At 42.5% G+C, this 15971-nt stretch overlaps 1 protein-coding gene across 3 annotated transcripts in view; it reads right to left on the minus strand.

Annotated features, from left to right (window-relative positions):
• CRHR2 (corticotropin releasing hormone receptor 2) overlaps positions 1-15971 on the minus strand; it is a 152121-nt gene that overhangs the window by 22240 nt on the left and 113910 nt on the right. For all 3 annotated transcript variants that reach the window (XM_077789598.1, XM_077789593.1, XM_021547687.3), the window contains 3 exons: positions 15026-15098; positions 3220-3305; positions 639-774 (listed from right to left, as the gene is read on the minus strand). In XM_077789598.1, the coding sequence (XP_077645724.1) occupies positions 639-774; positions 3220-3305; positions 15026-15098 (295 nt within the window). The remainder of the gene's footprint in view (positions 1-638; positions 775-3219; positions 3306-15025; positions 15099-15971) is intronic.

Below are 15971 nucleotides of genomic sequence, written 5' to 3' on the forward strand. Positions count from 1 at the left end.
TCAAAAGGCTGTGGGATAGCTTTATTAAAACTACACTATATTATATTAATATACTATTTAAAGATATACTATGCTATTCTACATACTCACTACTTACTTACCTATCTAACAAACAAACAAACTCGTGACTCTCTGCTGAGAATCCAACACAGCTAGATCCCATTGTTTACTGAACCCAAACAACCTTTACCAGAATCCAACCCAGCCATCACTGCAGGTAAACAACCTCCACACCACATTCCACATGGGGAAAAAATGGAGCAGAGATAAAGATTGCTTTCTCTTCTCTCTGCACTTCTCTTGAGAGACAGAATTATGTCTCTCTGCCCAGAGAATGTGAATGGGACCCCTCACCCTCTCTCAGGCATGTGGAATGAAACATCTTCTCTCTCTCTATTGATTTTATGTGAGGAGCTGAGCACAGTGCTGAGTTAAGGGAGATGGATCCCTCCAGTCCACACCTGAGAGGATTTTCCACTGCACATGACACACTTGTACATCTATTATTCATGTGTGAATGAAGCTATTTGCAACCATAATTTCCATCACAGACTTCATTGCCTCAAGTTTCATGGCTGAAAAGCAGCGAGGATAGAGCTGTGCAGAGGATAGAGCTCCCAGCAAGCCTGCTCTCTTACCTGAAAAGACTGAAGGAAGGAATTGAAATAGATGAAAACAATCTGGGAAATGTCATCCTCGCCAGGGTTGACAAAGAAAAGCATGTAGGTGATGCCAAGCAGAGGCAGGAGAACCAACGTGGCCTTGACTGCCTTCCTGTGGGCAGGGAAGAGAAAACAAGTGAACACAGGGAAGGACAACTGTGTTGGGAATGGAAAGGAGGAGCATGGAAAGAGTGCCAGCCTCCCTGCCTGAGCAGAGCTGTCCACCTGGGAAAAGTGCCCCAGGACAGCCTTGGAATCCTGCTGCTTCCCCACCTCTGAACCTTATTTATATCCCTCTCTCTCCCTCTCTTCTTCCTTTTCTCTCCTACCAGTGAGGCTTGAAGCCTTGGGATTCTCTGCAGGTTTGCTGAGTGATTTCTGACACCTCGGGGAGATGAGATCAGTGCCCAGCTCAGCTGAGACCCGCTCTGTGCCCATCATTTGATGCTGTCTGCAGTGTAAACACTTTCTGCAACACCTACCCACCCAACTCAACTGCTCAGGGCTGTCTTAGGAGCCACAAATCACAAAGCAGGTGGTGAAAGAATGATCATCAATAATCATCAGTGATTAACAGAATTATTGAGGGCTAATCCTTATTTTTGGTGCTGTAACAGTGTCTTGTGGAGTCAGCTGAGAGCAACATGTCATTGTATAAACACAAAAGCTGAAATTTGGCTAAGTCTGTATAAATCCCTGAGTAATGCCATAACATTATTTATTATAGGTACAGACAGGCAGGGGAGCACAAAACCACTGCCAGTGTCAGGACAAAGTGACAGCCTTAAGGAAGCAGCGCCACACAGTTTAATATCTGCTTAGCAAAGGGTTGCTCTGCTCTGCTTTAGAGCATCAAGGAGAGCCCCAGGCTTTGCTGGAATTCTAAAGGTTCCCATTTAGGCTGTGGAAAAGACAATTCCCTCAGAGAGCCTGCAAGGATAAGATCATTGTCATCTGTTCAAGAACAATAGCACTTGCTGTAGATTGATTCACTCTAATGTCTCTAATGCTTCCCTGCAAGTTGCAGAAAGGATAACAGTGTACTGAGGTTTGCATCAGGGCTGTTTCAGGCCAGTTTTAGTTTTGTAGCATGAGGTTTGAACAAGAAAAAAGGGTATTTTCCCCTTCCTTTCTCAGGAAATGTGCAAAAAAAAGTCTGAGCTTCAGACCCCTGCATGAACTTCACTAACAAAACCCTGACAGGAGCAAAAGGAAAGAATCAGGCAAAACAACAAAACCTATTACTGCAGCAAAACTGCCTCCAAAGTGCAGGCTGATTTGAGGACATCAAGATGCAACTCAGCTTGATATGCTGAGACTTTATCCAGAAATGAGTTAGAGTGACTGATCTCACTCCACATAACCTGTGCCATTTCCTACTGCAAGGACCTAAGTCCTACTTAGTCCCTACGTCCTTCAAATACCTTTCAAGATGCTGCAAATGATAAGAGAAGGGCACTCAGCATCTCCTGGTGTCTGAGAATTTGGTTTTGGACTGTTAAGGCTGATCTAAGCCCACATTTGAGTCTGAAGGGGCCAGGCCACCTTCCCTTCTGACTTTTCTGCCATCCCAGTGCTTGTGGGGTTATGCTGGGTATGGGAACTGATTGACCTGAGAAGCCAAACCCAAATAAAGGCACTGATTAGCTGAGGATCAGTTCTGTAATGCAAGCCAGTGAGTGGTTACACTAATTCTGGCCCCAGCTGGAAAGAAAAGGTGCAATCACCTCTCATTTCCCTCCCCTACATCTTAAATGGAGCATTAATTACCTGTATGCACACATTAATCACAGAATCCCAGAATGGTTTGGGTTGGAAGGTTAAAGTCCATCCAGTGCCACCCCTTGCCATGGACAGGGATGCATTCCACCATCCCAGGCTGTTCCAAGCCTCATCCAACCTGGCCTTGGGCACTTCCAGGGATCCAGGGGCAGCCACAGCTTCTCTGGGCACCTGTGCCAGGGCCTCACCACCCTCACAGGGAAGAGTTTTTTCCCAATATCCATCCAGACCTACTCTCTGTCAGTTCGAAGCCATTCCCCTTTGTCCTGTCACTCCAGACCTTTGTCAATGGTCTCTCCCCACCCTCTTGCAGGCTCCCTTCAGGCCAAAATTAAGTAATCCCAAAGCCTTTTCCAGGGTGAACAATCTCAATTCTCCCATCCTCTCCCAACATCAGAGCTGCTCCATCCCTCTGAGCATCCTCTGGCTGGCCCCAGCAGCTCCAGCTCCTTCCTGTGCTGGGGAGGAAGACATAAATTTGTCCCTTATGTGAAGACATAAATTTCTCCTCACGTGAGCTCAAATCCTTCAGGTTTCATGGAAATGAGGGGGTTCTCTGTGTGCTGGGGTACGTGCAGGCCTGAAGTGAAATGGAGTGGACAGAAAAAAAATGCAGGCAGGCTTTTCTGGAGAGCCTGCACAGATCAATAATGTGGGCCTAATTTATGAGCTCCATCAACAGTGGCACCTGGAAACACAAAGATGGGACAAGGAAAGGACAATCAAGGCAGAGCTTTGACAACACCAGAACAGCAGCAGTCACAAGCTGACTTACCTGTACTGGATTGTTTCTGAAGTGGTTGAAGCTCTCAGCTTTGTCATTAAAATCCTAACTATGTTAAATAGAAATACAAAATTTATCTGGAAAAGAAGAAAGAGAGGGGGAAAAAATGCAACCAGTCAGTAAAATAATGGCTTACAGGATGTGATACACCCTAAAAAGCACATTTTACAGTTTCAATCTGACTGAAAACAGCCTTTTGGCTTTGCTATTGATTGCAACAGACTCAGAAGTTTACTAGAAACACCAGATAATACAGCAAACATCCAACACTCTTAATGCTTCCAAAACAGCAGTGAAAAATGAGTACATCCTTATTGCTCTAAACAGAAGATTATTTTTACTCCCTTTTCACCTTTTCTGGGTGCAATGAGGAACTAAAGGTAGGATTGATGGATTTGCCACTCCCCTTTTCAATCTGCTGAGCTGGGTAATTATTATTTGTGCTGCAGCCTCCCCACTGAGAATTGATATTTGCTCTAATTACTGTTGTAGCATCTGCTGGTGACTTCCTTGCATAGTGCAAACAGGAGATTAAAAAATACCCAACAAACTGAAGAGAAGATTGATTTTTAGGCTGTGATCAGTGGAAGGATTTGCCTCTTGGGAGCAGATTGGGAGATGCTTTCAGAGCATAAAGCAGGGCAGCTTACAAGCCATGGGTCTGTCCCAAAGTCATCAGAACTACACAACTGCTGGGGTCCCACAGCTTGGGAGAAAACATTTATCTCACACATAATTCCAAGAGCTCCTGGCATTTTTTATCCCCTGAATGGAGCAATTCTGTGATTGCCATCTGAGTATTTACAAACACCCCAGCAGAGCTGCTAACTGAAAGGTGTTCTGAGAATATGCTCCTTTTTCCCCCTGTGCTGTGGGGTATGTTTCAATGTTTACATATCTTGGCATCCATCAGAGCATTCCCCGTGGCTCCTGTTCCATGGCTCAGAACAAATGGAGCAATAAAACACCTGAGCAGACACTGGGAGACTGGCAGGAGTGGGAATTGTGTAAACACCCTAAGTGAGATACAAAAATGCTGTTCTAGGAGTTAACACAACATTTTTGGAAATTATTTCCTCAGCAGAGCAGGGCCCTGGGGAGTACAAGAAGTAATCAAAGCACTGCAGCCTGTGTGTTTGTTCTTCTCAGATTTGTTTTTTGTCATTTTAAGAGCTTGGTACTGGTTCATGCTTTATTTATCAGAGACAAAAGCAGCTCTATAACTGTGGTTTGAGTTGAATTTTAAACTCCTCACAGTGGTGACTGCCCTGCTCTTCAGTAGCACAAAGAGATGTTCAAGCAGTCTCTGCTCAGCAGGAGGTGAATGGAGGTGACCTTCACCCACAGAAAGAAAACTTCTCTCTGCAATTCTGCTGCTGAATCTTGAGGTTCTCTATCAGCTCAAAGCCATGCTTGGATTATTTCTACCAAGGAGGCAAAAAAGGCACCAACCCAAAATGTGCCAGTTTTTCACTTGCAATGGAAAAGTGCCAGACTGAATTAGACTCCTAGGTAAGAGCAAATCCCAAATATCAGTGGGACTCATCACATGGCATTATCAGGATGAACTGGGCTGAAGAAGGCATTTCAAGTTTCATGAGCCCTACTTCAATGTGACAGCATCCTGCCATCTGAGCTGGAAATTCAGATTGCCACAGCCTGCATCAGAAAATGAGGAATTCTGGCCTTCTGTGGAATTCATTTGCAGAGGGGGATTCATCAGTCTAGAAGAATTGCTAGCTGAAAATTCTGGGAGTCCTTTCACCAGAAACACTCTCATTCTATAAAAGTCTGCTTTTAATTCTCCCAGTTCAGCTGCCCAAGCCCAGAGCAGAGCAGCACCTGAGGCACCCCTGAAATCTGTGAGTGGCACTGGCACAGGTGACACAAAGCTGGTAAGAGACATCACCTCTCTCCAGGAGCACCAGGAAGGCAGATTCCTCACTGCTGACTTTTAAAAAACTGCCCAGGTGTCTGAGAAAACCCTGCCAGGACAGGATTTCTAAGCACATTTCCTAGGAGAAGGTAACAGCAGCATTGGCCACTCAAACTGAATTCTCCTCCTGAGTAATCTCAGTCTGAACCTCAGGGTGACTTTTACTCTGCTTCTTCCATTATTGTTGTAGTCTTCTTTTACCAGTCTGCCTTTTCCTGCAAACCAGATAATTGTTGTTTTTTGTTTTTTTTTTTTTTTTAGGCTGGTGAAAGGGACAGATGGAAGTAGAATATCCTGTGCTGGAGGGAAGGTACTGTAAAAATGGGTCTTGTGATGGCTTGGATGCAGAGGACCATCAAGTCAGGAGAATTCTCTGGCCTTTTCAGTGCATACAAGGAGGTTAGAAAAATAATTCACAGCTCCTTTTGGCTTTAGAATCTCTTTTAGAATGTGTGAAGCTCCTTCAAGGCTTGGTTTGCCACTTTCTCTGAAGTTTCTCTGCCCAACTCTTGCTGCAGCAGGAGAGGACATGAGTGCAGCCCTGTTACACACACAGCTCCTGCTGCTGCCTCATCCCACAGTTTCTCCAAGAAAAAGGAATAACTGGCTCTTCCCCCTTCTAGATTTAGTAGCTAAGAGAGAAAAGCCAAGTGACTTGGCCTTGGCTATAAATCAATTCCATCCCAGAGTGAGGATTAGAAGAGCAAGAGCATAAGGAACTGAGTTGGGTTGGCATCATTCTTTGTCAGATTAAGCAGTTGTTTATCCCAAGATTGATTTATATTCACTGCAAAGAAATGGGAACTTCCACAGTGGTGCGTTTGATATATTTTAAATGAGTGGTTTTGGACTAACAGGGCTTGGACTTGAACCAGTTGCCCACACAAATCTTCCACTGATCTTCAGGTTATCCCACATGAGCTTCAGTGAAGTGAATGGGGCCATGTTGATGAGGTTCTGTGATATTACAGTCTATGGAAGCTTAAAAATGTTTTGAGGCACCAACATTTTGTCTGTGTTAAGGTTTCTCTGAGAAATCTTTAAGACTTGGATAGGGTCACCCCTACAATGCAGATCTCAGAAAGCAAAAAATCCAAGGGAAAAGATGAAAATGTGGTCACATCAAAATACTTATTTTTGGTTTTCCCTTCTAGAAGCACATTTCAGCGTGTTCACTTTTAATTATTTCTTTAAAAAAAAACAAAACACACTCTGATGCCTTTTCAGAAAGGCATTCTGAACTCCATTTCAGAAAGACACTTGGCTCAGTAAGGTCTTTTAGCAGCCCTCAGAGAGGTATGAAAAAACTATTTTAACTATTTTACTATTCCTGAATTGATCTGAAGATCAGTTTTCAGTGCATAATCAGATGGGGTTTTAATTGTGCATTTGTCCTTGCTGTGTTAGTGTTTGGAAACACACATAATCATGGGATATGATTATATGCAGGTGCTTTTATTAAGAGCTCTGGGAGTCGGGGTACAAACCCAAATCTGACTCCGACATGGCTTTTGAGCTGAATGTATTTTATATTCTATCGTTACATAACTCACATATTAATTATTAAACTTATATTGTTCTATTGTATACATTGACACGAGTTTCTCGTGAACTTTCTTAGGTCACTGACTACAGTTTCTCATGATTATTCTTATGATTAAACAGTAATTATATTTAATTACTAAACAATTATCACATCTAACAATTATATCATTTATCATGTACTAGCTACACAGTGCAGTTCTAGCAAGTACTAGTTCTCCATGTGCTTAGGGTGTTTATTTTTCCAGGGCCTACTAAGCTTATTTTTCCTTTTAACCCTTAATCCCCATGATTTAAAAACCCTTTTACTATCAGCTGGGCCTGAGCCCAAGCTCGTGGGGATGATGGGGGCAGTTTGCTCAGGAGAGAGGGAATCAGGCAGGGAACAGCCTGCAAGAGCTGAAGGCTTGGAGATGGAAATGGAGTTGTTTTCTCAGCTGGAGAGAATCCATCCTGCTCTAGAGGCTACCAGGCTGAGCCTGATTTACAGGCAGGGCAGATGGAGCCTCTGCTCTTTGTTCCTCAGCTAGATTGCAGAGTTTCAGAGGGAGAAAGATCTCACTCCACTGCAAAGTGAGTTTTCCTAGAAAAGAGCCTAAGTGCTGTATTGACCAAAGTACACAATTATTTGTCAAGGACTTCTTTGTTATTATCAGAGCTCTGTGTCAACAGATTAATTCCTCAGAGCTGGGCAGCTCTAACAAAACCCACACATCACTTCCATCAATGGAGTCCCAGGAAAGGTCATTTAAGAGAGGTAATGATGAAAGGCAGTGCATCCTTTTTATTTCTCTTTAGGCTCATTTTCTATTTTCATTCATTTCTGTTTATCCATGTTTTCTGCTTCCTAATGGAAAACATAACCAAGGATTTTTACCTTGACATTTACTGGTAGATAAAATAAATCCAAAGGCAAAGTTGTGAAGATAGAATAAAGTGGCTTATTTCTTTCTCTCCTTTATTTATGCCATGCTAAGAATATCATTATTGCTGGAATAAGACCCTCTCCAACTACAGATGGGAAAGAAAGAGTTTTCATTTCTTGCCAGAAGTTTAGTCTTTCCATTTCTAAATTGGGATGAAAATTCAGCCCCCCAAAATGGAGTTACAAGTCAGTGATCCAGAAAGTATTTGAGCCATCTGTTTTGGCACTGTTCTGTTATAACCTGAACACACGAGCCCAGAAACTCTTCTGAACCAAAAGAAACTTTTCAGTAAATGATTTTGGTGGCAACATTTTTCTCTCATAAAAACCAAACTCCACGTGAGAGGAAATTTATCTCCCTTATCAAGATGAAATAGCCAAAGTGCACAAAAGAGGCAATGATGACTCTGAGGGCTTCTTTGCAGTTTTCCCCAAGCCCAGGAGTTTAAAAGGGAGGTCATTAAGCTCTGCTCTTTCTTTTGAGAATTTAATGAGCAACTAGCTTTTATTTTGCTCATTTTCTGCTGGGTTTTCTATTTCATGCTTCACAGAAAGCTTGTGCTCCTGTGCTTCCTAGAATGTTTGTTCCTCTTCACTGCCAGGAACTGTAAAAATTATTCTATTTAGATTTCATTTTTTTAATGCAGTGCTGTAAAATCACCTCAGGGTTAAGTAACCCAAATTGGGATCAGAGCAGTCCTTTGAGTGGGAGCTCTGGATGCTGCCATCCTGGCCTCAGATGAGCACTCTGCCAGTTAATTAACGCTTTGTTTTAATTGTTCTACCATGCTGGCCTGTCCTGATCCTTGGACAGAGCTTTTTATCACAAAAGTTTCCTTTTCAAAGGTCACAGGCACCCCAGTGAGTCCTTTGGGCAAAGGGCTAGAAAACACTTTATGTACAATCAGGAATAAGGATTCCTGAAATCCTTATTTCATTAAGAAATCCTGATGTGATTAAGAAGAATGAACATTTCACAAAAAAAAGCAGAAATTTCAGAAAATTTGTAGAGTGTCTGTGCTGCTGGCCACCTTGCTGGGCACTTATTGACTCCACAACTACAAAATATGAATAGAAAAAGTCAATAACAACAATGGTATCAAAATGGGAGATAAATTCTGCATGGACTGTAATCAAACCAGCACATTATCTTTGTGCTCTGTGCAGCTAAGCACAACCTGCATGCACAACTGCAGAAATTATGATAAAAGTCCTGCAAGAAGAACTCAGGGATGTCAACAAGTCATGATCTGCAAAGCTGCAGCAGTGGAGGAGCTGCTCGTCTGTAGAGGAAAGAAATTTCAAAAAAATCAATAGGAAAATGAATTTGATTAGTGTTTGAGAAAAAACATAAGCCATTCAGATAGGAAGGAGAAGGGGAAATGAAAAAATGATATCAATAATAATAATAATAAAATCTCAGTCTCTGAACAGAACAATGCAAAAGTGGAAACAGAAGTGTGAAGAGAGTCAGTAAAAACTAAGAAAATATTCAGAGAAGCAATTGTATCAGCAAGAAGGATGCTTACAGAGGACTAGGGAATGCTTTTTAGAAAAAAAACAAAAAACAAAAAACAAAACAACCATAAATGAAAAGCATACAGCTACATACAGAGGTGAGATACTTTACATAAAATAGTGAGTGAGAAAACTTTGAATTCTTTAGAAGATCAGAAGAACTTCAGCAATGTGGACTGTGGTGTTTGAAATGGAGCATGACAGATCAAAAGAAGTGAAGACAGACAGGACAAGGGGGAAGGGCTTCAAACTGAAATGGAATTGGTTTAGATTGGATATTAGGAGGAAATTCTTCCCTATGAGGATGATGAGACCCTGGCACAGGTTCCCAGAGCAGCTGTGGCTGCCCCTGGATCCCTGGAAATCTCCAAGGCCAGGCTGGATGGGGCTTGGAGCAACCTGGGACAGTGGAAGGATAACTCTCACTTTAAAAAAAATACTTTTTGTCAATAAATCAGCTGATTTTGTTGATAAGCTTAAGCACCTCCACTCTCTGATGTGACAAACTTCAAAAACACCCTGTGTTTCCACAGCTTTGGTTTTGAAAAACTGAATTAACTCAGGTGTTTACTGAATTTTTTTTCCTGTCAAGGCCTTCCAGAGCATCAGCCAGTGGTTGCTCATTGATATACTGATATTTCCCATAAACTGAAGCTGGTCTGGATAAATTCTTTGTGAAGAAGAGAAACAAGGTGTGAAGGGAAGAATGATGTGGTTTGTAAAGTCCTCTGAAAGAATCAATTAGAGAACAAGGGAGATCCAGTGGACAATCCCGTGAAAGGAATTCAAATTCCAAACTCCAGAGGTTCCCAGAGAAATCTGGCTGATGCAGGCTTGAAGGGAACAGCACTGTGCATAAGAGCACAAGGAAAAAGGGCATATATATATATATATATATGTGTATATATATATGTGTATATATGTATATATATATATATATGTGTATATATGTGTATATATGTATGTATATATATATATGTATATATATATATATATATATATACACACACATATATATAATTCTGATTTCTCCATGGAAAGAGGCTACCAGCAGATCTGTGCTGTTTCATACAAATCTCAGGATCTGTAAAAGGCATTGAAGAACAGGCTGACAGATTTTTAGTGGCATCAAACTGCTCAGAGCAGCAAAAATCAAGACTGAATGCAAAGAGCTGTCCAGGGACTGGGTGATCAGGCAATAACTGGCCCAGTAAATCACCTGATGTGAAGGTAACACCATGGGGGAGACAAAACAATCTCAGCTTTACATGGGGAGTTATGAGCTTTGGGAGTTTTCATTCACAAAAGAAATGCTGGAATTACACTCACTGGCTCCCTGAAATCCTCATCGCAGTTCCCAGCAGAAGAAAGGAAACAATAAAACCTCCTGGAATCACTGAGAAAGAAAATAAACCAGGCAAGAGGACGCAGATGTAAAAATCCATTTGTGTGCTCACACCTTGATTACTGGGGCCAGCTTTGATCTTGCCACCACAGAAATTCTGCATCTTTCATGAGCAGCACATCATAAAGATCTCTTGGCTACCTGTGGTTTTCTCTCCTGAGCAAAATTCCACACTGAAAAAGGACCCTTACCTCCTCTACTTGTCATCCAGGAATCTCAAAGCAAGGGAGGATAATTGTTAAATAGATAATTTTAAAATAGATAATCATTCAAATGGCTTTACAGCTGGTGCAGTTGAGCTTTGAGCAGCAATCCAACTTGTTCAAAATTAAATAAATGATGAAGGCATAGGCAGAAGTGAACTCCAGGGCCTCCCCCACCTCATACACCCACTCATTCCAGCACCTAACTGGTTGTAGTGAATTATTTTCAACCAGACACAAAAAACCCAGAGGCTGCAAAACTATTCAGTTCCCAAGCACAAGAGAGAGAAAAAAAAAAAATCTATTAAAGCTGAATGAAAGGTTTGGGGAAAAAAATTGATCTGCCTGTTTGAAAAAATTAAAAATTTATAAAGTCTTAGCTCTGGGAAATATTGCAGGGCTGTTCATAGCTGGGGTCAGCTCACAGCAAAAGTTACTGAGGGAAAAAGCAGCTCTGGTGCCTCTTCTCTGCGCTTTGTCCTCTGGCCCTGCTCTGTTTGTGTGGTTCACCAACACTTTGGCAGTTTTACATCTCAAAGTGAACACAAGAAATGTGTTTTCCTTAATAAAATCAGGAGGATTCACCGATTTTATTAAAGAATTCACTTCCCTGGCATTTTTTTCCAATCTTTGCCTCTTCTTTAGCTTCAGAGAGGGGTGTGTGATTAAAACTCACTTATGTGACTCTGAGAAAATAATTAAAAAACCCCAATGTGCTCATTTGAAGAGAAAATACCTAATAGAGTGTGTTTTTCCAGTGCTATCAGAAGTTAAATTTCAAAGCATCCAATGTGCTCAATTGTTAGTTCTCTTGTGGGATATATACAAGTCAAAATCCATTCAGGAATGAAACCAAAAACAAAAAGATGATTGCCTAAATTATCTCCCTCTGATGTTTTGTCAATAAAAATACAGGTTTCTTGCACAATATACAGAATCAGCACTTATATTCAGTTTCCTTTTTTTTTTTCCTGCAATTGTCTCTCAAATTGTTTCCCTGTTTTCAGCCCAAGTCAATATCTGAGCTCCTTCTACACAGACAAGTAGGAAATCAATCAATCAATCAATCAATCAATCAATCCAACAACTCCACTGCCTCGTTCAAGGTTTTGTACCCAAGATACAACACAAGAATGTGATCTGGAGATGGATTTGAGGGTTGCTGCCATGATACAAGGCCTTTTTTGTGGCCAATCTTTATTTCCAGTGAGGCTTAGAGCTCCTGCATGACCCATTCCTTGTGTTACACCATCCTGTGCTGCAACACCTCAATGCACAGAGGCAAGAAAATGAGAAATCAAAACCAGTGGAAATAAATTTTGACAGAAAAAAATCCTTTAAAATAATATTTAAAACAGAACTGCTTCTTTAGAAGCAAGTTTTATCCCTCTTAGAATATTCAGCACTCCAATCATCTTGCCACTGGTTGGTGCAATGATGCTTCTGGAATACACCAAGACGTGTCCAAGAGGTAACCAAAGCTCACCTGAGCTGGACACTGAGCTCTTGGCTCTTCACTCAGGTGAGTGAAGCCAATTGTAACTTTCCCAGGTGCACAGGAACTGTAATTTCATGGAGTATTTAGAATTTCAGCTTTCAGTGTTAGTCCTCCTTTGGAAACAACACAAATTTCTTCTTGTAGCACTCGTGTCTATTTTCCCAGCAGAGGCCTGGGATAGCTGGCTCAGAGTTGTCATGGAATGGTTTGGTATGGAAGGGACATTAAATCTCATCCAGTGCCATCCCCTGCCATGGCAGGGACACCTTTCACCATCCCAAGTTGCTCCAAGACTTGTCCAACCTGGCCTTGGACACTTCCAGGGATCCAGGGGCAGCCACAGCTTCTCTGGGAACCTGTGCCAGGCCTCACCACCCTCACAGGGAAGAATTTATTCTAAATATCCCATCTTCATTTGCTCTCCATCATCTTCAAGCCATTCCCCCTTGTCCCAGCAGGACTGTGCTCTGTTTGTTCTTTCACAAAACACAGCTGCAGCTCCACTTCAATTCCTCGGTAGTTCAAATCCAGCTGGTGAGCAGTGACTGACAGATGTCACAGAGTTGTCCTCTTTTTGAAATCCCTGCATTTTCCACTTGTGGTGGCCAGTGTTCAGTGGAGGGAGCAGGAAGGCAGAGCTTTGTGTGTGCTGAGGCAGAGCCCAAATCACATCTGAGGGCTGTGGTGTCTGACTGTGCTGCCCTGGGTGCAGATGTCAAATTCCAGTGCTCCTCATCCAGCACTTTTCACAGCAGCCTTGAAAGGGTCAGTGACTCCAATAACAGCAAGTGATGCTTCAGTCCTTGTCTCCAGTTTGAATTTATTCACATAAGGATCCAAAAAGCAAGCACGTCAAGTGGCTTTAAGGCACCGTGTGGTTGTGGGTTTTAATTAGAAACACTCCAAAAATGAACTGACAGTTCGAATAAAAATAATAATAAAAAAAAAAGCAGGGGAGCAGATTTTAGGAATCCTGAGTTGGCTGTAACAGGAGCTTTCAGATCTGCAGGTTAGGTTTTGTTTGCAGAGGGATGCTTTCCTCCCCCAGCAGTGCTCTCTGAGGGGAATAACCCTAAAGTGAGGGGAGCAAGGGCTCACCCTCAGATTTTATCAGCTCCTTTCCACCCCACAGTGCAATTAGCGCTGTTACCTCATTAGTGTTTTAATTAGGGCTCAAGTACAGGCAGGCCAAGCTAGGAAGGTTCAATCCAGTGTCAGCTCTGGGCTCTTCAGTCACTGGCCTGGTTTAGAGGGGTCTCAAGGCTGTTCCAAATTAGAGGCAGCTATAATGACAGATATAATTCTTTATAGAAAGTGTCAGCTTCCAACTATACCGCCATCTTCTGTGTCTCTTTGGGGGTCTGTAAATATTTACAATGCTGTTCCGGAGAGAAAAAAGCCATTTTCATGGCTCTGTGGTATCTGTGAGAGATGCTACCCAATGATTTCACAGATCCTCTGGGCTACAGGGGTTATAGAAAATTCAGAGTCACAGATTTCCAGGCAATGATGTGAAACCCAAGTGCTCCAAGCATCACAAATCTCCCACCTTTTGTTGTCTAAATCAGATTTATTTGTGAGGGAATCTCTGTATCAATGAGGTCAATTTACTGTGAGGTGCCTTCTGGTTTTGTGATGGTTTCCTCAGCAACACAATTTGTATTTTGTATAAAACACCCATTGCTATTTGTGTCTTTAGAACATAAAGAAAAGAATTTTTACATAAAAACATACTTTATAATGGATTTTTTTTTCTTTTTCAGGCAATCTTTTTGCTGTATCTTAACAACTAAACGGGAATGATCTCTCCTGCTCTCAGGACACACACTCAGACCAGCTGCTGGGCAGCACAGAAACTTTTTTCACACTGAGTCCCACGAACAGGGCACTGAGAAGGTGAGAACATGAGGCTTCTTAGCCTTGAGAAAGATGCCAGTGGTGCCTTTTCAGGAGCATTTGCCCTTCCCCATGGGGGCTGCAGTGACATGAGGGACAACCACAGCAAACCTTGGCTCCCTAAGAGGGAGAACCCACTGAGCCCTGGGAATTCAGTGTTGGTTCATCTGCCTGGAAGAGCAGAATAATTTATTTTCAGCTTTGTCCTTACTAGCAGCTAATTAATACTTTCCATCCACACTCAGCTTTGCTTTTTTTCCTGGGAAAGCACCGCTGTGCTTCAGCTGAAGGCTCAAAATGGGCTATGAATGAGTTTCCTTCTCCCTCTGCCTAATCTTGGTTGGCACAAGAGATGGAGTGTTGGGTAAACACATAAACAGCCTGGTAAGTGTGGGCAGCACTGGGAAGGAAACTTCACAACAGGAAATGTAGAAACAAACACACAGCAGTGCTGGTGATGGAGAAAATGGAGCTGACAGTGAAAGATGCAACTCCTGACTGTGATTATTACCTTTTTCTAAATTATCTGTGTGACAGAATTGCTGTAGCTGTCATGAGCCCCAGGTGGATGAGCAGATATTATTAATGCACCCCCTGGCTTTGAACATTTTTCCTTTCTGTCTCTCAAAACTTTGTACAAAGGCAAATAGCACTGTAGAGGGAGGAGGAAAGAATGGCCCAAACCCAAGGAAACAGCCAAAACCAAATAATTTCAATTCTTGCAGTGCTATCCACTGCGGCCACTTCAGAGAACACCTGAAGATGTTTGGCCTTGTTTGTGTCTTATTTCCATAAAAGCAGATGTGGAACATGACAAATCAAATTTTCTCTGAGTGGGAGACAGCAGTGTCCTCCCACCCACGCAAACACTTACCAGGAGAACAAGAATCACTGGCCCTTGGTAGATGTAGTCAATATATTTCCCTGGCTCTTTTCCAAACCAGCACCTGTGAAAAAGAAAGCAAATAAGAAAACAATTTGTTAAGGTACATTGACTTCTTTTAGACTGCAATATGAAGGACACTTACAGAGAGGTGCTCTTTTACTCACTGCACTGTTTATATATAAATAATCAGCAAGTAATGGAATTTTCTGCTGCACATCACCTGTTGTTGGACACAGATCTGAGCTCCACTTTTCCCTTCCATTAGAACATTCATGTTCCCTCTATGGTTTTGGCTATTGCCTACGCAAATATTTACAAGAAATATGAGAACCTGCTCAGGGATGCAGGAGATGTCTGAAAAAGGGATTAAAGAAATATTCTGTGCAAGAGAAAAAACCCTGTTATCCATTGCAGTGCCCAGAGACACACTGTACAAAGTAAGGGCTGCTAATTGAAGCAATGTCTCGAGTTGCATGGAAATGCTGTCTAAATAAAACACTGAATGGATAAGGAGTCATCCCATTGGCTTTGAATGAATCTGGGGACCACAGGGGACCCTGGAAGTGCTCAAAAACCATGCAGGTGTGGCACCTGGGGACATGGGTTAGTGGAGGACCTGGCTGTGCAGGTGAGTGGCTGGGCTCCACAATCTCAGAGGCCTTTTCCAACCCTAATGACTCCATGGCCACCAAAGCCAGCAGAGAGAGCAGAGCCATCACGTGAAGCCACCAAATTCCTGCTCCAGCACCCCCTTCCAAACTGCCTGGGATGACCCAAAACAGGCTGGGAATGGACTCAGGGAAGTGGAATCACAGGTGGCCTCGGAGCAGAGGAGAGCCTGGATGTGTCACCTGTGACCGAGCACTGGCTTGACTTCCTCTAATTCCAAGTGGTTTTCTCCCTGCTGTGTTACACAACAAAAGAACCCTGTGAT

This window comes from Lonchura striata, chromosome 1 (genome assembly GCF_046129695.1).
Source record: "Lonchura striata isolate bLonStr1 chromosome 1, bLonStr1.mat, whole genome shotgun sequence".
Classification (NCBI taxonomy): Eukaryota; Metazoa; Chordata; class Aves; order Passeriformes; family Estrildidae; genus Lonchura; species Lonchura striata.